The sequence below is a fragment of the Camelus bactrianus genome, chromosome 23 (genome assembly GCF_048773025.1).
Source record: "Camelus bactrianus isolate YW-2024 breed Bactrian camel chromosome 23, ASM4877302v1, whole genome shotgun sequence".
NCBI lineage: Eukaryota > Metazoa > Chordata > Mammalia > Artiodactyla > Camelidae > Camelus > Camelus bactrianus.
This window is the reverse complement of record NC_133561.1, coordinates 22088690-22110904: the sequence shown is the minus strand read 5'-3', so window position 1 is coordinate 22110904 and position 22215 is coordinate 22088690. Positions and strand designations below refer to the sequence as shown.

The 22215-nt window shown below is 40.0% G+C and overlaps 1 protein-coding gene across 4 annotated transcripts; it reads left to right on the top strand.

Annotated features, from left to right (window-relative positions):
- The first annotated feature begins 1543 nt into the window (after positions 1-1543).
- IVNS1ABP (influenza virus NS1A binding protein) lies at positions 1544-21309 on the top strand. Of its 4 annotated transcripts, none has more exons than XM_045509421.2 (16): positions 1544-1922; positions 7871-8092; positions 8882-9010; positions 9209-9378; positions 9509-9584; positions 10694-10867; positions 11298-11423; positions 12782-12889; positions 13395-13475; positions 16806-16935; positions 17166-17390; positions 17865-17986; positions 18083-18209; positions 18296-18427; positions 18544-18717; positions 20080-21309. In XM_045509421.2, the coding sequence occupies exons 3-16, from the start codon at positions 8900-8902 to the stop codon at positions 20331-20333; spliced, it is 2010 nt and encodes a 669-aa protein (XP_045365377.1). In that variant the 5' UTR covers positions 1544-1922; positions 7871-8092; positions 8882-8899; the 3' UTR covers positions 20334-21309. The 4 variants fall into 4 exon arrangements, with proteins under 4 accessions (XP_045365377.1, XP_045365375.1, XP_010971582.1 ...); XM_045509419.2 differs by having other exon boundaries at positions 13395-13490; XM_045509420.2 differs by lacking the exon at positions 1544-1922 and adding an exon at positions 2588-2727 and having other exon boundaries at positions 13395-13490.
- The last annotated feature ends 906 nt before the right edge of the window (positions 21310-22215 follow it).

Below are 22215 nucleotides of genomic sequence, written 5' to 3'. Positions count from 1 at the left end.
ATGCCATTACCTATAGAGAAGGTAATATGCAAATATGAAATCTCATACAAGGAAAAAATGCACTAGCTGATCACACTGTAGCTTTAAGAGAGTGTTGACTGTTTCAGGTCACAAAGGTACTATTTAGAGTACAGCAAGTTGGGACCATGTGTCCAGCAGGCCACAGAGTCATGTGCTTACCTGAAGTGGGCAGTTCATACTCTCCCTGGAAGGATGAAGCCTATGGCATCAAAAGAATGTACAAGGTATGCACTCTAATAGCTTCCTTTGCAATAAAAGTGAACACTGCTGTCAGTTATTTTCAGCAGACAAAAAAAAGAGCCCAGTGGCAAACGTGTTTTTTTCACCTTAAGAAATATATCAGAGTCGTACTAATAGATACCTTAGTTCCTGCTTCCTTCCACAATTGAATTGGAAAAACAAACAAACAAAAACCCAAAACTGCAAGTCTCCTTGCCTCAAGATTTTAGAATAAAAACTTGTAAAGCTTCTACTGCGGATGAAAAGCCCTAACGTTTTTCCTGCTCCCATAAGCACAAACTAAATAGTGACGATAAAGAATGGTAGGAAGCGGTGATAAAGTGCTCCCAGAAAGGTCTACTAATTAAGCCGAGGGATCAAACACAAACAAGGCTAGGCCCAGACGGCTTAAGTGCCCTCACCAAGTCGGGATAAGCCAACAGGACATTAACCTGGAGCCTCTGCCAAACTCTAAACAAGTTTACCTCACTAAATCCTCTCACCTCAATCTAGGAAACCTTCCAGTGTGCCCTTCAGAGTCACATGAAGCTGCCGTCAGAGCGCGGGTTCCCGGGGCAAGGTGGGGCAGTGGGTAATTAAGGTGGCTATCTGGTCTCAAGGTTGTTTTCTTTTTCCACAAAAGGGCAAGACCAGCAAAGAACTGACTCAGTGTCTCCGAGCGGAGAGCTGCACTTGGACAAAACAAAATCCTGGGACGAAAAGTAGAACTAAATAGGCTTTTGCAGCAACACTGACATAACATTATGCCTCCTCCGACCTCTCGGGCTGTTTTCTCTGAGTGAATCCTCCCAGCCCTTCTGTCAGCGTGCCTCTGTTCTTCCTCACAATCACCGCGCCTCCAGCCCCAACCCCCTTCACACCCTGCACACCCCTTGCCCCAGCAAAGGTAAGGGCCGGCCGGCAGCTGCAGGCTCGTTAAGTCCGCTGCGGCCAGCTCCAGTCTAGGGCGGCTGCCTGGGTGCACATTTGACGCCGAGAAATCTAATCTCCCGAGTGTGATCTCTCAGGCTATTGTGCCCCCAGGGGATGGCAGAACAGGTGAGGGCAGCTGGAGGGACCAGTCCCGGGACAGTCGGAAAGGGCGGAAAGAGGGTGCGGGTCGAGGCAAGGAGGGACGGCGGCGATAAGGAGGAGGCGCGCCCGGGGCAGCCCTGCTCCCAGCGATCACCTTGCATTGACCTAGTTGCGAGGCGCAGGGCAGAAGCGGACAGGGCGGAGGAGGGCGGAGCGGCGGCGGTGGGCGGGGCCGCGGGCGCGATTTTGTGGGTGCGCGCAGGTCATTCGCCGACGCAGTCGGGCAGGAAGCGACAGGGAGGCGCCGGCGGCTGCGGCGGCGGCGGCGCACGTGGTGACGTGCGAGGGGGTGCGGCGCGCGCGGGCGGCGGCGGCAGTGTCTGCGGGACGCGCGTGGAGGTCGGTCGCTCGGAGCTGCTGGGTCCTGCGGCTTCGGCAGGGCAGGGCCGGCGAGCGAGTCCCCGCGAAACCCCGGTGGCGCTCCCCTCCTCGCAGCCTGCGCGGACTGTGCGCTCGTCCCCTCTGCTCGGTCGTACCCCCTCCGCGGCCTCGAGGCGCTTTCCGTTGGGCCGATTCCCGCCCGCTTCCTCCTGCTCCCCGTTGAAGCTCCAGAGATGAGTTTTTCCATCTCTTCAGAGATGAACCAGGTAATACGCGCTGGTTCCACCGACGGTGGAGGAGGAAGAGGGCGCGGCGGGACTCCCAGCTGGGGGATGGCGCGGGCGTCCGGGGACGGGGTGGGAGGCGCGGGGCGGTGTCTGGGTCCCGGGGGGAGGAAGCCCCAAGTCTCCGCCGGCGCCGCGCGGGGCCCGCGCTCCCGGCGCTGCTGTGGCTGCCTGGTCGCGTTGGTGGCCGAGGGCGGATGCGGGCCGCCTCGGAGAGCCCTGGGGCCGCGGAAACGGGGAGGGAGCATCGAGAAGTTTTTGCTGGAGGGGTCCTCGGGGGCTTGGGCCAAGACGCCGCGGGCCAGGGATGTCCTCCCGGAAGGAGGGCGCGGGAGCCTCCGTTCCTGCTGTCAGGAACCGACGCTTAGCGTGGGGGTCTGCCCGGGGTCCGGACTCTAATCGTTGAGCCCTCTCAGGACCCGGCGCGTGTGGGCGGGGAACCATCGAACCATCGGTACCCTGGGCAGAGGGTAGGGTGGCATCGCGCCCCTGATCGCCGTGGGCCGCGGGGTCCTTTGTTCCCGCTCCACGTTGCCCGCTTTTCTTGCCAAGCGCGGGGAGAAGGGGGCGGGAGGAGGGAGGGAGCGACTGCCCTGACGTGTCGGCGCTGAATGACTGCGGCCCCGGCCAATCCCGGGCGGGGGTGTGCAGACGCTGGGCGCCTTGCCTCCCAGTCTTCAGAGTGGGCGCCGGCCCGGCCGCGCGGGGATGAAGGCCTGGGGCTGAGGGCTCTCCGGACGGACTCTGGGGCGCTTGCCACTTTTTTACAGAAGAAGTCGGCAGAGAGGTTTGCTTTTTTTCCGTCTTTCTGCTTATCTTGGAAAGGGACTCAGGTTATATGCTCTTGATGGTAGGAGGGTATCATGCAGTATCATTGAGGGGTGAACGTGAACGTAAGGAAACTTGAACCGCAAACACTTCAGAAATAGATTTACTTTTTCCCCAGTACATGTTTGAGACCGCTGACGTTTCAAAACTAGTAAGTAGAAATCAGATGGCCAAAGGGTTCATATTTGTTTCCTAACGTCTATTGCCAGTGATGGAGGATTAGAACACCCAGGCATTAAGCTGTTCTTTGAGGACTTGTGTGTGGCGATCTTCTGTCCAGTAGTGAACCACAACTCTGTAAGCTTAGTACTACTATAAACAGGTCCACAAGTACAGCATGGACTAAACTACCAGCGACCGCATTTTCTTTTAATAATTCTAATACTGGAGGTTGGTTTAAGGATGACGAAATACTGATGAATAGCTCTAGGCGTAATCCTGCTGAAACTTCTGTCTGAAAGATGCTGAAGGAGCAGTTGTTATTTGCATATCTGGAGAGGAGGCATACACTAACTACTTAAAATTGGATTGAGAATAGTGTAATAGTATAATGCCACCTGCCAGGGTACTTGTCAAATATCTATAATTTGGTAGCTGGAGTTAAAACTGGACTAGAGCCACTGACCTAAAAGAGATACAGAATGCTTTTCCTTTGTATTTTCCTAAAAGATGATATCCCTTGATGATTAATAAATAGTAATTTCTTAATTTATGTTAATTTGTAGTTGTGTTTTTCTAACTTTTGGGGGGAATCCCTCAGAACAAAGCATTCCAGGTTTTGGTTTTAATTTTAAAGTAGTCTTTTTGGTTACTTACTTTGGAGTAGGGTTTGGTTTTTCTTGCTTGAAGAATAGTTAGGTGGCAATTGAATGTCTTGCAAATAATTTTTTTTTAATGTAAAATGTTTTCCTGTTGGCGAATTGTCTTAATCATTGATATTAAGAAGGGGTACCCCTAAAAGTCATTTCATTGACTTTTCAGCAGTATGATTGTATAGTCAAATCTGCAAGAAGGTTGGGGATCCTCGTACCCTGCAGCATGAGAGGGTGTAAATGGAGGAACTGGCAAATAAGGAAGTTATTTCTGAATTTTTGTTAGAACCACCGAAAACACACGCTTAAGTTCATTTGTAAACTTCAGTTATCACCTTATAAATGATTTTCTAAACCTATACCTAGTTCGGTATCCCTACACTTTTGGTATCAACGTGAATGCCCAACAGGTACCTCAGCCTTGTAATGTTCCCAAAGCAGATTCCTCTTTTCCTTCTTAATTTTCAGCATGTAGCAAACTAAAAATGACTCTGTCACGCTTTGGGGAATTCTAATTTTGATACTCATTTTGATATCACGCTAAAATATCCTTACTGCTTTAGGGTAATCAAGAGTGTATAATATCTTTCGTTAATTTCCTGGCATCCATATTTTACTCAGTCATTCAGATGGTCCCCCACATTTCTGCTAGTGTCCTATGCCTCGTGCTAAAATCCTATTCTGCTCTCCAACATTGTTTAAACCTCAGTACTGATCTCTCTTACTGCCTCCCCTACTGTTTACCGTGTGCATCTTGCAAACTACAATCCACTGAAACTCAGAGAGCTGCAGTTTCTGGACTATGGGCCTTCGTATCCTTCTCCCTTTTGCTGGAATATTGTCACCACTTGGCTTGGTTCATCTGTCTTTCTGATTGATTTGTGGAGTGTTCAAAGCTGGGGAATGGAGTTAACTCCACTGTGTTATGAGCATCCCGTTACAAATTGTGCCTGGCATATGTTTGGAGCCATAAATGTTTGTGGGATGAAAGAATTACAGAACAATGAGGTTAAAAAGCATGGAGCGAGTGACTGAGTTTGGTGAGTTTTGATACAGATGGATGGTTTCAGATATTGGGAATTTATACCTTCTGGTTTTAAAAAGATTGACTTTGTATTATTATAAAGTACGTCCTTTAAAAATGGGAGTTAATTGCTATTTTGTGTGAGTTGGCTACTCTCAAAAGATTACCTTGAAGCTTAAATAATACTTGTAATTTGCCTTGAGGTTTTAAGGATGCTTTGGAAGTTTGATGATAATGTTTTATCTTGCTCTTATTCAAGGCTCGAGAAGAATCTACTCGAAGGTCATATTGTGCCTACCTTTTTTATAGTTCTCTGATAAGACTTGTTGAATTGTGTTTCAGTTCAGCTCATCTTTTGTGGGGCTGTGCAGTAACATGGGGACTTCTGGGTTTTACTAAAGCAGTTTAATTACTCATGAGTTTTCTATTTCCCTTTTGCACTGGCCATATTAAGTATTTTTACAAGAGTATATTGCATTTGACCTCAGTTTTAATTTAAAAGTGGGTAGGTTGAATGTGTATTTAAAATATCAAATAAAATCTACATTTTATACTTCTATAAAACCATGGGTTGTTGCGGCTTTTGGTTTGGCTTTTCAAAAGATAAAAAAAATTCTCCACATTTTTATTCCACCAGTTATTGAACTTGAGTTTCACGGGCCAGACATCTTCTCCGAACTTTCGGAATGGTTTAAAACTCTCGCTTTGCCCATGCTAACTTTAGTGAGAGTGAATGTGAACTTTGAAAGACATGGTTTTGCAGGCAGAAGTTGATGTGATCTCCTCCAGCTTGGGGGTGGATGAGAGTAGGGACATACAGTATATGAGGACAGTAATTAATAAAGTAAGTTTACTGAATTAATTTCAGTGTCAAGTGGGCTTGGGCTCGCTTTTAAAATCAAGTGGGACTGTACTGATCGGGAGACATTAACCTCTTTAGGGGAGGTTTATACTAAGACCTTGCTGTACTAGAAAATCATCCGATACTTACGTAGTGGAACTCACTCTGTTGTAAAACTAATAATATTGTACAAATTTGTATGCCTTTAAGAGTTGCTCCAAAGATTCTCCAGTATTTTCTTTCAAAGAACTAAAGTGATTTTAACCAGCGGGGGGTGGGGGGGGTGGCTGTTACCTTTTTCCCTAAATAAAGTTAAGATAGAACTTTCAATTTATCAATACAAGCATGCTTCGGTGATACTGTGGTTTTGGTTCCAGACCGCTGCAATAAAGCAAGTCACATGAATTTTCTCAGTACATATAGAAGTTAATGTTTACACTATACTGTAGTCTACTAGGTATCCAAAACATTACATCTCTAAAAACAACATACATACATAACTGAATCACTTTGCTGTGTACCTGAAACCAATATTATAAACTAATTCTACTTCAGTTAAAAATAAGAATCAAAAAAAAAAAATACATACCTTGATTTTAAAGTATTTTGTTGCTAAAAAATGCTGACCATCTATCTGACAACACAGGGTTGCCACAAACCTTCAATTTGTTAAAAACAAACAAGAACATGCAGTATCTGCGAAGCACAATAAAACATGGTCTGCCTGTATAAACAGATGCATTATTCTTGGTTAGATTAAGACTAGTTTACAAATAAATGCTGAATAAAACTGGTGAAAGTTTAATCTCCATACGTTTTTGGTTTTCCGAAGGGCACGTTTTAATCACATCCAACAGTATTTCCATAAAGGGTTCTCCTCCTTTCACCCTTGCATAGATTTTCCTAACTTGAGCTAGGTCTTGGCTGAAGATGTTTGCAGGTTTTAGGGTAGTGTGTTCTCTGTACATAGAATTGTGTTACTTGGAAAACATTTGTTTTGTTAGAACTGGTATATTAAGAAAAGCTGAATTAACTAATCTAGATGCAAGGGTAGAACAGAGGAAATCAGAGTTATATAATGGTATGATGTAGTTTCATTGCAGGAGTAAGCATTGACAACAATCCCAACCTAAGTCAGAATACTCAGGTTTCCTTGAAATAAAACCTAAGCTATGGAGAAACCAATAAAGGCATGGGATACCGCTGTCTTACAGATTGTGCGTGTATTAAACTTAATAATTGGTTAAACTAGAACTGGACTGCTTTCAGTGGGTCCTGGGTTAAGGGATTATTCATGTTAACATAAGTGTTAGATTTAAAATTGTGAGTTTAATTTATGTATAAGGAAAATCCAGGTGATTTTAAGATGTCCATTTTAAAAAGTATGCAAATCTTTCAAATTATTACTTAATTCTGGTTTGCTAAACTAGTGGTGCAATGCCAGTTCAGGTGATTAAGAAACAAGAACCATCTGACTTTGACACTTAGAGTTGATGACATGTGAGAATGAGGGAGGAAAGAGTAGTTTGGAGGATTAAATGTGATTACCTTGAAGACTGGATTTGAACCAAAGTGGTAGTAACTCTATATGAGAAAAATGATCATACAAAGCACAGGCATTAGTATTTTCCTTTTTTTTTTTTTTTTAAGTTCATTTCAACAAATTACTCATCTTTATATTCAGGTTTCTAGGCTAGTTGTTTTGATAGATGGGAAGGATACAGAGATAAAAAAGACAGAGGCTCTGCCTTCAAGAGACCTTGAATCAAGGAAGCTAAGCAGGTACACAGCCCAGAACAGACTAGCTGGAAGATCACACATACACACTTTCAGAGAGGGTTCAGTGTGTGGAGGGCAGGAAGAAACAACTACTCAGTTGAGGGGATTTTGCAGGGGCTCTATGGAGGTAAGATTTCATCTGGCAGAGGCTGGGTTAAGGGTATTCCAAGGAAAGAAAACAACTTGAACACAGGTACAGAAGCTGGGACGTGCAGAGTACATTTTGGGAAACAGTATTTCTGGTTTGCTGTAACATTGTATACGTGTCTGGGAATAATGCCCAAAGGTGGTTTGCTGGCTGGTAAAACAGACAGATCACATGTTTGTATACTATTCAGAATCTAATAGTAAAGCATATTAGAGTTAACCAGTATTTATATTTGTTCTCTAATTCTGTGCTTGAATATCTCATTTAAATGGTAAAAGTTACTAGCTCCTGCTTTCCTGGGAAGGATTTTTTTTTTAATCATCTGAGTAGTTGCAGGTTGAATAAAAATGTTTATGTCTAATTGCTTTCGTGTTATTTTCTGTATTGTGCCATTGACTTCAAAGTGTTTTCAAGATCAGGACTTGGCATGATCTGATCTACCTAGATCAGTGACGGTCTTTGATTATTCTGAATGTCTAAAATTTGTCATTGTTACAGATTATGATGCATGATTATCACAGAAGAAATTCGTGTCTATAGCTTTAAAGGACTTGATTACATCATTTTCAAGCCTGATAGTTTTGGAATTGCCATTAGAGCTTAAGACACCTCTGCCTTCACTTCAACCACCTGTCTTCACACCTTGACAGAGTTCTGAGTTTCCCTTGTCCTTGGATTATTTAAAACGTCCTAGATATACTTTACTCACCAAGATAGTAGGTAAGTGAATATTCCGTGCCCAGTGCACATTTTTTCTTGAAGACTGCCAAGTACATTAACATCCTTTCATAATTTCTCTAAAAGGCAGAGAAGTCAATAATCATTTGTAGAAATTTTTTTTTCGTATATTTTTCCTTCCTATAAACTCCTTTGAATTTAAATAAGTCAGTTACTTCAAACTGAAATCTAATGTTACCGCTTTTTAATGATGCATTTTGTGTAGCCATTGGTCATTTATTGGCAGGAAAAGGTGAAATGGAAAAGTTTTTAAAGAACATACATTTCCATCATGTATTTGTATGAGACAAGTGGTTTAGAATATATGAAACCTGCAAAAAGAAGAGAATTTAAGTTAGTCTTAAATATCAGTTTGTGTCATTTGTGAGTAAAGGAATGATCACAGCCCAAATCCAAGGAATCTATGTGTGGTGACCACCTCACGTCCTTCCAGACTTGGAGGTTGCTCGTTGTATGGGTTTGGGCAGGGCTGGGTTTATGTTTGTTTTCCCTTTACAGTGAATGTGCTGATAGGAATGGAAACCTGACCAAAATTGCTAGGATCCATAATTACTATTTATAAATCCTTAAAAAGACTTATGACCAAAGTATAGGGGTACAAAGGCCTGGACATTCAGCCTTGGTGTTTTAGCAATGTTTTTGTGTGATAAAATTTTTATGTGTTGTTGATAGGATGGAATTTGAAAATTAAAGATACTGTGTTACTCTTTAAAATATTTTTAAAAACTCACCATTCATAAGTAAAAAAAATTTTTTCTTTATGCCCTGTAGCCAAATTTATAAGGAAAAATGATTCCCAATGGATACTTAATGTTTGAAGATGAAAACTTCATTGAGTCTTCAGTTGCCAAATTAAATGCTCTGAGAAAAAGCGGCCAGTTCTGTGATGTTCGACTTCAGGTATTTAAAACTTACTTGGAAACTTACAGAATTGATCTTTTGTTATTAAAAACCTTAAGTTCTTGGATTTGCTCTTAATGAAACAAGTTTTAAAAAGAATGATTTACCTAGAAATGTAAAATAAAGGATATGATGTGGTAATTAGCTAGAGAAATACATAGTTCACAATGTTCCTAATTTGAATTCCTTGTATTCCAGGTCTGTGGCCATGAGATGTTGGCACACAGAGCAGTCCTGGCCTGCTGCAGTCCTTATTTATTTGAAATCTTTAATAGTGACAGTGATCCTCATCGAGTTTCTCATGTTAAGTTTGATGATCTCAATCCAGAAGCTGTTGAAGTCTTGCTGAATTATGCCTACACTGCTCAGTAAGTTCTTTTAAGTACATCATATAATGGCAATGGCATCGGGAAATTCCACATCTCTCAATTTATTCCAATTAAGTATGTGTTTTAAGGCCTTGGTATGATAAATGATAAAGAACCTTTTTTCCAATAGGTTGAAAGCCGATAAGGAATTAGTCAAAGATGTTTATTCTGCGGCCAAAAAACTCAAGATGGACCGAGTAAAGCAGGTAGAGTACCAGACGCCATGCACTGGGAGTACTGTTACCATTTTATATGATTAGTTTGTCATAAGACATCTGTCAGTCTCAGGAACTTGCAGATGTCCCTTTTTTCCCATAGAGAACTGAATATGTATGTAATTTTAACTGTTGAGCTATAGCAACACAGCAAGATCACACTTCATCTCAGATAATTTGAGCTAAAATCTTGCTCTTCCAATAGTCTTCTCTGGCAGGTGTCTATGTCAGTCTCTGAGAGCATGAATTAAAATAGTCTTGTTTTCCTCGGTTAATCATGTAACATACCCTCAGTTCTCTGTTTTCTTACACTTCCTGGTTCCTCTTTAAAAGTATTCCTGCTAGAATTGAGTGCCATTGAAAAGTACTTAATAATTCATAGGAAGAAAAGCATTTAATCCTCCAATGTGGGAGTGAGTAAACTGCAAGCCTCAAGCCAGCTGCCTGTTTTTATAGCTTTATTGCAACACAGCTTTCATACGGGCTGTGGCTGCTTTCCACCTGCAGTGACAGAGTTGAGTAGTTGTGAGAAAGTATGGCCCAAAAGCCTAAAATACTTAACATCTGGCACTTTAAGGAAAAGTTTCTTAGCCCCTCTTCTAATGTCACTCCTCTGGCTACAGCACGTATCTCTCAGGCTAGCATTCCAGGCTCTCATATAGTTGCTAATCTTCCAAAATTATCTCCTGATTTTGTTATCTTTTATTCTAGCCAAACTTAATTATTGCAGCATCTTCCCTAGTCCCTGTCTGCATTCAACATCATCTCTCCTGCAGAGCCCAGTTCAGATTTTGCCTTTATGAAGCCTTATCTAATCGTTCTAGTTGGAAATACTTGTCTGGACATTTCATGTGCATTATACCAATTTAGTTTGTTGCATTTTTACTTAAACAACTTAAACACATTTGTGTGTCATACTTTGATGTTTATTGTTTATATACTTGTATTCTTCTCACTGTTAAACTCGTTCTAATAAGTCAGTGATTTTTTATTTATCATTCATTTCTTTATTTCTTCACATTGCACTTACGCATTAAGTATTAAATATTTGTTAAATAAAATATATGTAAATGTTGGCACTCGTGTATTTCTTTTCCAAGGTTTGTGGTGATTATTTACTATCTAGAATGGATGTTACCAGCTGCATCTCTTACCGAAACTTTGCAAGTTGTATGGGAGACTCCCGTTTGCTGAATAAGGTTGATGCTTATATTCAGGAGCATTTGTTACAAATTTCAGAAGAGGAGGAATTTCTTAAACTTCCACGGCTAAAGGTAAACTCTAGAAAGATTAAAGATTTAAGGGTTAAATCTATGAAGAGATATACACTACTTAGTTCCAGGCACATAATCTTTGTCTGTGTTTCAAGCAAGTGAGTAATGGTTACGGAAAAGATAAAACATTGCAATGATATTGTTACTGTTATCAGTTGTAGTGGTTTTCTGCCTCCATTTATTTTCTTCTTCTTCTCCTCCCCCTCTCTTCCTCTTCTTCCTCTTCTTCCTCTTCTTCTTCTTCCTCTTCCTCCTCTTCTTCTTCTTCCTCTTCCTCTTCTTCTTCCTCTTTCTCCTCCTCCTACTGGTTTCCTTACAAATTAGAGTAAATGTGTGGAGTACAATTAGGCATCTATGACAGCTTTATAATGAAATTGAGAATTAGAGGCTTAACACCGATCCATGTGTCTTTGTTTTTCCCCAACTCCAGTTGGAGGTAATGCTCGAAGATAATGTTTGCTTGCCCAGCAATGGCAAATTGTATACAAAGGTAATCAACTGGGTGCAGCGTAGCATCTGGGAGAATGGAGACAGTCTGGAAGAGCTGATGGAAGAGGTTAGTTTTAAAGTAAATGGGATTCAACAGTTTTAAGGATTATTTTTGCTATAACATGAAGGATTCCCTTTCACTTTTATTTTATAACCATGACCCTAAAGAATTTAAATTTTGCTATAGGTACCCCTAAGCTGAGAAACAGGGGGGGTGTCCAGGTGAGCTGAATGAACTGTTCAGTTTGGTCTTCTGCTTTTCTTTTTTTTTTTTTTTTTTTTTTATTTCTTTGCTTATTATGTGCTGTTAACTTTCTTTAAAGTAGCATGTAATTTGCTTTAGAAATGGGAGGTGGTACTGAAATTTTCTGTAGATTCTTAATTTTTCTTCACAGGTTTTTGCTTTAAATTTGACAAGTAGGTAAAAGCTTCTAATGGTTGTTCCTCCCCATTGATTTATCTCCCCATAGGTTTATTAACAAAACTAGGATACCCACGACTGAAGACACAAGAAGAAACCTCAAGTGTATTGACACGTAAAGAAGCAGCAGTCCTGCCCCAGTTCTCCTAAGAAAAACCCGCTGTGGGCAGAGAACGATGATGATTTAATGGTGTTTACTCCTTTACAGGATTCTTATCTTGAAAGCTCTGTGTTTTTCAATGGTGTTGTTCATACATGCAGTCACTCACTTAACTTGGGCTACCTTTTCAAAAATACGCAAGAGACAAATTGACGGAGAAATGGTGGGAATCAAGCGTATGCAGATGGAGCAGTGGAGTTTATCCCTCCACTTAAGCCTTTCATATCCACTAAAGGCTCACCAAACCTGTTAGTCCTTTAAAATCACGGTTATCCTTATGCTCTAAAAAGGCTAACAGATGACCTTTAAATTCTGTGTGGTTTCCCACTTGAAAATCAGATGCATTAGCCATGTGTTTGCATCTGTTAAGGGAAGTATCTCTATAGCTTGTTTGAATTTTTGTATTTGTTTTTTTATCTGCTTTTATTGACATTGCCTACAAGACAGAAATATGTTTATGTGCATCAGACCACTTACCTTCAAGGTGTAAACCACATTCCGTATTTTCTTGTAAATCTGTATATTCTTTAAGAGCCTACATATCGCACTCTAGTGCCTTTTCTTCTTAATGCTGTATCATAGAAGCTATGAAAAAATGAAGATTTCTTTCAAGCCAACCAAGCCAAGGACTCTTCAGCCAGTATTCGAAGATTCTGTAAATTATTTTTGTTTTTTTAAATTTTTACCACCATGATTTTCTTTACTTCGGGATCCTGCCAGAGTAAGATGTCAGGAAGCGCAAGAAGCACACTGGAGGTTACCTTGAGGCGTTTTTGTGATCTGCATACTAGTGGAGTGGCCATGGAGACAGTAGCCACATGGGTGTTCTGTTGCTGTTTTGCAGGTTCAAACCTTGTACTACTCAGCTGATCACAAGCTGCTTGATGGGAACCTACTAGATGGACAGGCTGAGGTGTTTGGCAGTGATGATGACCACATTCAGTTTGTGCAGGTACACATTGCACATCTGAGGTAACCTCAGGTTAAAATTTGATTAGAGCATTTTATAGTATACTGAGATTTTCCTTTAATAAAGGAAAGTGGAAGAACTTCATTGGTATAACTGAACAGAAACATTTGTGGGAGGAAACAGGCATATTTTAACATTGCTACCATTTTTGCCACATAAAAAGAAATTTAATACAAATTAGGAAACCCCATTTAGATTTTTTCCTCAATAAAATAGGATTTACAAGTCATAAGGATGTCAGTAAGATGAAGCAACATAGAAATTATTTGTTATTTTGGTTAGATTACAAAATATAATTTAAACGAGAATGGCTGTTAGACCCAGTTTTTTAAAAAGTCTCAGGTATAAGCCTTTTTAGTTTATGGATAAATAACAGAGAGAAAAGTGTACAAATCAGAAGTGTCACATAGTGAACCCACCGTTTTAAACACTCCCTGGGTTAAGGGATTTCTAGCATCCTGAAGCCTTCCTTCTTGCCTCTTCTCAGGCGCTGCCCCAGACTACCCCAGAGGAAACATTATCTGGACTTCCGAAGCATTACATTAGTTTGCCTATGTTTGAAATTTATGTATGTGGTCATATAGTAGGTATTCTGTCTGGCCTTTAGCTCAGCATTGCATTTGTGAGGGGTAAACCACAAAGTAGGCTGAGTTGACCCAACATAGCCGGTATTTTCCTTTATTAGAAGGGAAATGATAGAATCAGAAATAACTTGTTTGGTGATACTATCAGGTATTCTGTGTCAGCAGTGGCTGAATATTATATTTTCACAAGAAGTTTTTGGGTCTGACTTAGTTGAGAATTTTGTTCATGTTTTGCATTTTGAACATTGGGGATACTTCCCCTCTTACCGCTAAACATCTGAAGTTGACGGTTTTTTAAAGTACTCTTTGAGCAAGGGGAGGTTGAGTGCCTGGTAAGTGGCTGGCCATGATGTTAGATATGAGGGACCAAAGTGTGTAAGGGACGGTTTCAGCTTTCAGGACCATACAGGGGTAGGTAAAACAAAACAGACATAAGAATTATCTGCAAAAGACATTAAGGGGAAGGCATGGTTGAGCCAAAAGGAGAAATACTAGGGAAATTTCATGAAGGAGGTGATGTTTGAGCAGTCTGAAAATTTAGAAGAGTTTGCATAGCGGACAGAAGTGTGTCAGGTAGCAAAGGATACCTGTGCAAGGATGATACTCTTGGAATTGCAGGTCATAAGACTGGGAAAGTAGGTATATATCATATGATTGGGGCTTATACTTTATATATTTTTATAGACTAATACTTTACATGGGGGACTTTCAAAGAATTTTAGGAAACGGAGTAGAGTGATCTGAACAGATATATTTTACAACTTTAATAATAGTGAAAAACTGAGTGGTAGTCCAGCAATAGGGAGCTTGGTTGAATTACGGTATTTCCATACAGCAGACATCTGTATGCCCATTAATCATACTTTAGACAGATGGTTAACTATCAGGTAGCACTCTGGATCGTGGGATTCCAGCTGATTGGTGGTGGTTTTTTTGTTTTGTTTTTGTTTTTGTTTTTACTTTACGAAGTGATTGCATCATCCCTTCTATTTTTATGGCCAAGTACAAAGGGTAGATTAAAGTTTGTGAGACCAATTTGTAGACTGTTACAGGCAGTAGTTCAGGTGAAAAAATGCTTCTGGCTTAACCTAAGGACAAGAAGGAGAAAGGATGGACTCTAGATGTTTATAGTTACAAAGGTCATCCATGATTGGGTGAGGAAAGTGAAGGAAAAGGAAGAATTTTGAGGGTGATTTGGATTCTGACATATGACTCGTTCAAAGGTAATGCCTTGAATAGAGGTCATGAAATTAAAAGGATGAAGAGACACATTAGGCTTCAGGGAGAAGAAGAGAGACTGAGAAGAAGCCATCAGAATCAAATTGTGTTGTATGAGCTAGCTAACAGTGTGGGAGAAACTCTGAAGGAGGACTGAATTGTTGACCTTGTCAAATCATTCTCGAGGAGGTCATGTAAAAGGTTAGGGATATCTCCTCTACGCTGGTTTTTAGGAAGCCGTTTTGTAACCTTTAGTGGGTATAGTTTCCAAAGAGTATTAAGGTTAAGGAACCCTTAGCTTGAAAAGTGATGGTGGCCGAAAATGAAAGAGCCACCAGGACGCCCCCGGGGGGTCAGAGGCAAAGAAAGTGAGGGCCTGTGGGTGAGCTGAGTGTTACAAGTCAATATGGGAAAGTTTGAAGATAAAGGAGAGTAAAGAATTAGGTTTGAAATGTCCTAGAAGGAATATAAAGGAGGTGACCAGCTTTTCCATGTACGGCTTGTTGGTTACATAACACTGAGTGGTCTTCCTTGTCACTGTGCTTTTCTCTTTCACATTAATATTCTCTCAATTACATAGTCTGTGCATCAGAACAGTTTTCTTACTGCAGTAGAAGCTCTTAATGTAAGCATCTGAATTTGTGTTGCTTTGAATCCCTTCTTCCCACAGGTTGGGATAGGGTTTTACGTACCTGTAATTCCTAGTAGCAGAAGACACAGACTGTCAGCATAAAAGAGTGGCTGTAGAATTCCTAGTCTCTGTATTACTTGTATTGCCTTAAGCAATGCGTATCTTCTCTGATTTTCAATGTTTTTATCTATAAAGTGGATAGGTAATATTGCCCTTACTGAGTTAAGAGAGATGATGTGAATAAAGTGCCTACTAATACCTAGACACATAATAAATGTCTAAATGGAATTTAGTGATAACCATTAGCATGGTACATTCTCTGCCTTTTTTCAGAATAGCCTACATATTTTGTAACCACACTTGCTGAATTGCCCACACCAAACTTGATGTTTTTTTCACAACTTCAAGTAGCTACCAAATCTTTTTCTCTGTTGTTACATGGACTTTTTCTTCCACTAGAAAATAGCAATTTCCACTAGAGATCCTACCTACCTATGTGACTCAGGCCCCAGGGACCAAAGTAAGTAGGTGAGCAGACTTGGCCAGGTACTGGGGGTGGTACCTTTTCAGTCAGCAGTTCCTATCAGGGTTAGTCTTGACTCTTCTAATTCCCCGTGATCATATCTTTGGACATGTCGAGGGCTAAAGCAATTAGAAGAAACCCATCAAAGGGAACTCATACATGAGGACACGATGTAATCTTACAATCATTTGAAAATTTGCAACTTTGCCCATTTCTCCTTCTTTTAGTGTTCCTGAGTATTCTTTTATGAATGTTTGGTTCTTTTAGTATTATTGCTGCATTCACTTCTGATTACCATTTTTTACTTTTGTGTTTCAATGTTTTATTTGTCTAGAAAACCACTCTATAATACCTTTAAGGTAATCCTAAAGAAATAAACTTTTAAATATTTCTTGTAATTGCTACTTTTTTCCTATAAAATAACTTTCAGAGAGACTGGATGGATATATGTCTGCTCAGTTTTTGCTGGCATTGTACGAAGGATACCAGTATATATGATTTAGTTAAGTTCGGCATTTTTTTGGAGATAGTGGGTTAAACGTATTCTCTCAGTTAATTCATGCCATTTTAGATTTATAACATATTTTGGAAGACTCTATACTTAATATAAAGACTGTGTGAGCTTATGTGGATGATGAGGGGAGGTTCCTCTTTTTCCTTCCTTGAGTATTCTGATACTTGATCCACAACATGTTTTTTTAATTGGTGAATTTGAGCTTTTTCTTGACCAGGCTAGGTGTAGTTGTTTCCTTATTAAGTGGAGATGGAAGTGATGTCTGTCAGTTGGAAGGTGGTGGTTTGTGTTAACTAGGTGTGCTGTAAACGTCACGCATAGGTGAAGGGTACTGAGTGTTTTTTCAGTGTTGTGGAATAGCTCAGGAGCAAAGGTACACCAGGTGTGGTCTTTGGCTAGGTTTCTGTAGCTGCCTTTTGATTTTGCAGAAAAAGCCACCACGTGAGAATGGCCATAAGCAGATAAGTAGCAGTTCCATTGGATGTCTCTCTTCTCCAAATGCCACAGTGCAAAGCCCTAAGCATGAGTGGAAAATCATTGCTTCGGAAAAGACTTCAAGTAAGTGTAATTCACTTGTCAGATTATTTTCAATTCATTTCTTTTTTAAGAAGGAGTTTTAAGTGGAACCATATAATACTTTTAAGTTGAGGAAAAAGCTCAGAAGCAACTAAATTTGGAAAACAGTAGCAGGTCGTCCTTGTCTGGAATCTGGAGTCCAATTCAGGATCACACAGCAACCAGAAGTAATAAGAATTGCATATTTAAACATAGAACTCTTGTGCTTACAGATAACACTTACTTGTGCCTGGCTGTGCTGGATGGTATATTCTGTGTCATTTTCCTTCATGGGCGAAATAGCCCACAGAGCTCACCAACAAGCACTCCAAAACTCATTAAAAGTTTAAGCTTTGAGATGCAACCAGATGAGCTAATAGAAAAGCCCATGTCTCCGATGCAGTACGCACGATCTGGCCTGGGGACAGCAGAGATGAATGGCAAACTCATAGCTGCAGGTAAGAGTACAAGGATGAATGACTTATCTTATCTGTCATTCACCTGGTGAACTTCTAAGTGGACATGTATGCTTGCTTGTGACATGCACACTTTGGAAGACCGAGTTTGATATGCCTTCTTCCATGGCATTCCACTTTACCTCATTCAAAGAAGACAGAAATAAAAAGTCAGTACTGTTACATTGCCTAGCCTTCAAGTTAATGTCTGTCTCTGATTTCTTTAATTAAAAAGTATAAAGTGGATAAATTGTTCTTTCCTAATTTTCAAGCCAAGACAAGTGCAATTTGCTTACACTGATAATGTTGTCATTCAGCTATTACAAGCTCTTACTTAAAACATCAACTAACCGGGCCTTATTATTTGTAGATAAAAAATTCTTTTTCTCATTTGTGCAGCTTACTTAAACTATTCTGGACCAGAAACCCTGGTCCAGTTAATATTTCAAACATAACTCTATGTGGTTCTTTTACCAGGTGGCTATAACAGAGAAGAGTGTCTTCGAACAGTTGAATGCTATGACCCACATACAGATCATTGGTCATTTCTTGCTCCCATGAGAACACCAAGAGCCCGATTTCAAATGGCCGTACTCATGGTAAGTGCATTATGCTGCAGGAAGCAGCAGCACACACTTGGCTTTTTCTAATAACTTCAGGATGGCAGAAATGCTGATCTCTCACTTTTGGTGTAGGGCCAGCTCTATGTGGTGGGTGGATCGAATGGCCACTCAGATGACCTGAGTTGTGGAGAGATGTATGATCCAAACATAGATGACTGGACTCCTGTTCCTGAATTGAGAACTAACCGTTGTAATGCAGGTAATAATACTTTTCTGCTGAGATAATCAGCATTCAAATATGATAATTAAGTTATCAATTTATAACTTTATTTTATACTCACATAGGAGTATGTGCTCTGAATGGGAAATTATACATCGTTGGTGGCTCAGATCCATATGGTCAAAAAGGACTGAAAAATTGTGATGTATTTGATCCTGTAACAAAGTCATGGACAAGCTGTGCTCCTCTTAACATTCGTAAGTTTTCTTTTCTTTCTTTTTTTTTTTAAGACCTTTGAATCACTGGAATGTGTAGTGCACACTTACAGTTACGGGAGATACAGTAACAATTTTGATTTGACTTGATTTTATAGGTAGACATCAGTCTGCAGTCTGTGAGCTTGGTGGTTATTTATACATAATCGGAGGCGCAGAGTCTTGGAATTGTCTGAACACAGTAGAACGTTACAATCCTGAAAATAACACCTGGACTTTAATTGCATCCATGAACGTGGCCAGGCGAGGAGCTGGAGTAGCTGTCCTTGGGGGTGAGTGTTGAGATTTGCAGAGTTGGGGAGCAGGTTGTGGCAAGATTTTATTCCAAAGAATTCCAAGAGAATGTTCATGGTAACTCTGCACTTGTATAATTAAGAATTCAGAAGCAGCCATCTTTCTTGACGCTGGGAGGATTAGTGATTTGTCTTTTAGAAATGTCTTTTCTAATCAGACTTAGTAGTTGATATATAACATAAATATATTCACCAGTCTCTAGATGGGTTCACAGAATGAAGTTCTAAGTCATTTTCTTCCATAAATCATATTCACAGTGTATCATCTTGGAGTTTGAGTTTGTTTCTTTACAGCAAGAATTTTAAGAACTTGCTTTGTAAAACAGAAGAAATGGAAATCATCTAAATAGCTAGTCTTTTCTCATTGTTGGTCTACTTCATGCCTAATTGGAAGCAAAAGTCTGACTATGTTAACAAGTCTTTCCAAATCATTAAATTTAGTTTTATACAGACACAGCTTTCTTTTTACATCTATTTTTTTATTTATGTAATTACAATAACGATTTTAGTTAGACTTGTTTTTGGAGCAAAGCAGAATCTTAGTAAACTTGTGGCTCAGCTGGTCAAAGCCTACGTGTGTAAACATGCCAGCAAGCAGCCTACTGGCCTGCAGCCCTCGGCCTGCTGTGAGCCGTATCAGTTCTCTTACAAGTACATAGATGCAGGCAGGCTAAGTGGCATAATGAATTTGAGAATTCATAATAAGAGTTTTTTCCTAAGCTACAGAGTATTTAATGCTAGCATTTTAGCTGTTTGAAAATAATTTAAATTAACTGCCCTGCATATACATATCTAAAAATAGTCATAGCTCAGTCTATTTCCAAGAGGAAACTTCTGTACCAAAATCATTTTTTATAGTTGGAAAGCTCTAGAAAATGTTCACTTACCTGAAACCTGCTTTCCTGTAACTTCTTTTGAATCTTAACCCTCATGCCCTGGATTAATACAAAACTCCCAGTGCACAGAGCTATTCTGGCTCCCTGTTTGCTAGCTGTGCCTGTAGGCGAGCTGTCCAGCTGCTTTGTTCCTCATTTCCTCGTCTGGGAAATGGCAGTAAGAGCGACCACCACATAGAACTGTTGTGAGGATGACACTTGAGTTAGACGGTATCCCCCTTCCTTTAAATTGCCTGATTTACATGTTCGAATGGGTTTTATCAATTTTATTCCATCTGTATCCTCAGCTTCTAGAGAGTGCTTGCCACACTGATAGGCATTTAACAAGTACTTTTTGACAAAATGAACAGGCTTTTCTACTAAGAACCACTAATTTTTGGCAAAAGACAAATTTAGAGGCTTTTCTTCCATAACCTCTAGATTTACCTTCTCTTTTCTCTTTTAGGAAAGCTGTTTGTAGGTGGCGGCTTTGATGGCTCTCATGCCATCAGCTGTGTGGAGATGTACGATCCAACCAGAAACGAGTGGAAAATGATGGGAAACATGACTTCACCGAGGAGCAATGCTGGCATCACAACCGTAGGGAACACCATTTATGCAGTGGGAGGATTTGATGGCAATGAATTTCTGAATACAGTGGAAGTCTACAACCTTGAGACAAATGAGTGGAGCCCCTATACAAAGATTTTCCATTTTTAACAAATTTAAGACCCTTTCAAACTAACAGGCTTAGTGATGTAATTGTGTTTAGTAGAAGTACACTTGTGAATAAGGAGGGTGGGTGGGTATAGATGTTGCTGACGGCAACACAGAGCTTTTGCATATTGCATATTATTAAACATGCTGTATATACTTTTTGTGTTTATTGGGAAAGGAATGCAAAGATGAAGGTCTGTTTTTGTGTATTTTTAGGACTACTTTGGTTATTTTAATTTTTGGAAGTTGATACTGTAAAAGAATAAACCAAGAATTGATTGGGCACGTCATTTCAACAAGTCCCCTCTCCTCCACATTTGTTTTGCCAATTTGCACATTAAATGACTCTTCCCTCAAGTGTGTACTGTGGGGCAAGAAGGGTAGGGTTTTAAGATACAGGCAGTTGGATTTTTTAAGGGCCCTTTTTCAATAACTGGAACACTCTATGACAAGAGACTTATTTAACTAGATGACAATAACTATTTTTGTTTTTATTAAAAGAAAGCTTACATGCCTACCAAGGTTTAATCTTTTATGACTGCCTTTTTGTAACTTTTTATATTCTCAGCAGAGTGCTATACTTGTTCAAGTAAAATGTGGCAGATTCAAATTACTGAAGCAGAGTGGCAAGATGGAGAATGAGGTGTTCTATATGCCCAGAATGCAAACTTCAAAGCTTTTGCCTCAGCTACAGTGTTTTTTGTTTTGAGAATGCTATACCAATGTTTATTTGAATGGAGTTGCTGAACAGTAACATAGCTATGATTTTTATTTGATATACTAATTTTAAATATTTTGACTTCTTGGGGATATATTTTATATAGCAAGACGCTCAATATTATATATACAACAGTAAAGAACAGTGAAGTATTTTATCTTCTGAATAATTCTTACTTTTATTTATCATTAACAAAACAATCTTAGAAGTGGCAGGCCTTGATTGTGAAAAGAATTAAACTGTATTGGGTTTATGAATGCAGCCTTTATCAGAACTATGTTTTTGTTCAGTTTTTCTATTCATATGGATAAATATTGGTTGGGGTGGTGACTTGGTATCTAATGTGTAGTGCTGGACACAGAACTTATGGTGCCAGAATCAGAACATCCTAATGCTTGCTGCTGATGCAAACACATTAAAGGTACGTTGCAGGAGATCCTTGCACCAGGCGATTAATATCCAAATGTTGTTTGTGTAGTCACTCATTCATTACTAAAAGTTTTGAGGGCAAAAAAACTTTTTTTCAGTAACAACAGGTTTAAGGTATTTGTGGGAAGATAGTTACCTGGCATCTTACATCTGAAGTAAGGACTGATGTTAAGTTTGTTTTTCTTTTTTTTTAATCTCAGAGAAGACAGAGAGGCACACAGAATCTAATGAGTCAACTAGGACAATGGCTAGCCAGCGGCTAGCCTGGGTTAGAAAGAAAACTAGGTATTTTCTCCAAATATTGCACAGGTATTTTGATACCTTATTTTCACTGATCTGTTCCACTGAGAACCAGCAAGAAAGGAAATCAGTTTGCCTGGTGGCTGCGTAGTTCCTGACTCTATTTATCACTGGTTTGGTTCTGGACTAAAACAAGGTTGGCAGATTTGAATTTGCCTAATATGATGACTGTTTTTAAAATGGATCTGTATATGTTCTATTTAGCACAAAGAAATAAACTTTAGTGGGGAATTCAAAGTAAAATCCTTGAAATCTCAGTTCCTAAGTAACATGCTTAATGAAGAAATAATATGTGGGAACACTTTGGGTCAGAGATTTTCCTCTGCTACCGTTAATGCCAAACAGGTAGTCTGGTCGCTAAAATTATGCTTATGAAGCATATATGAAGTTTCCATAGAGGAAAAAGACAACAGTGTTCAGTGACCAGTTGTTGTGTTT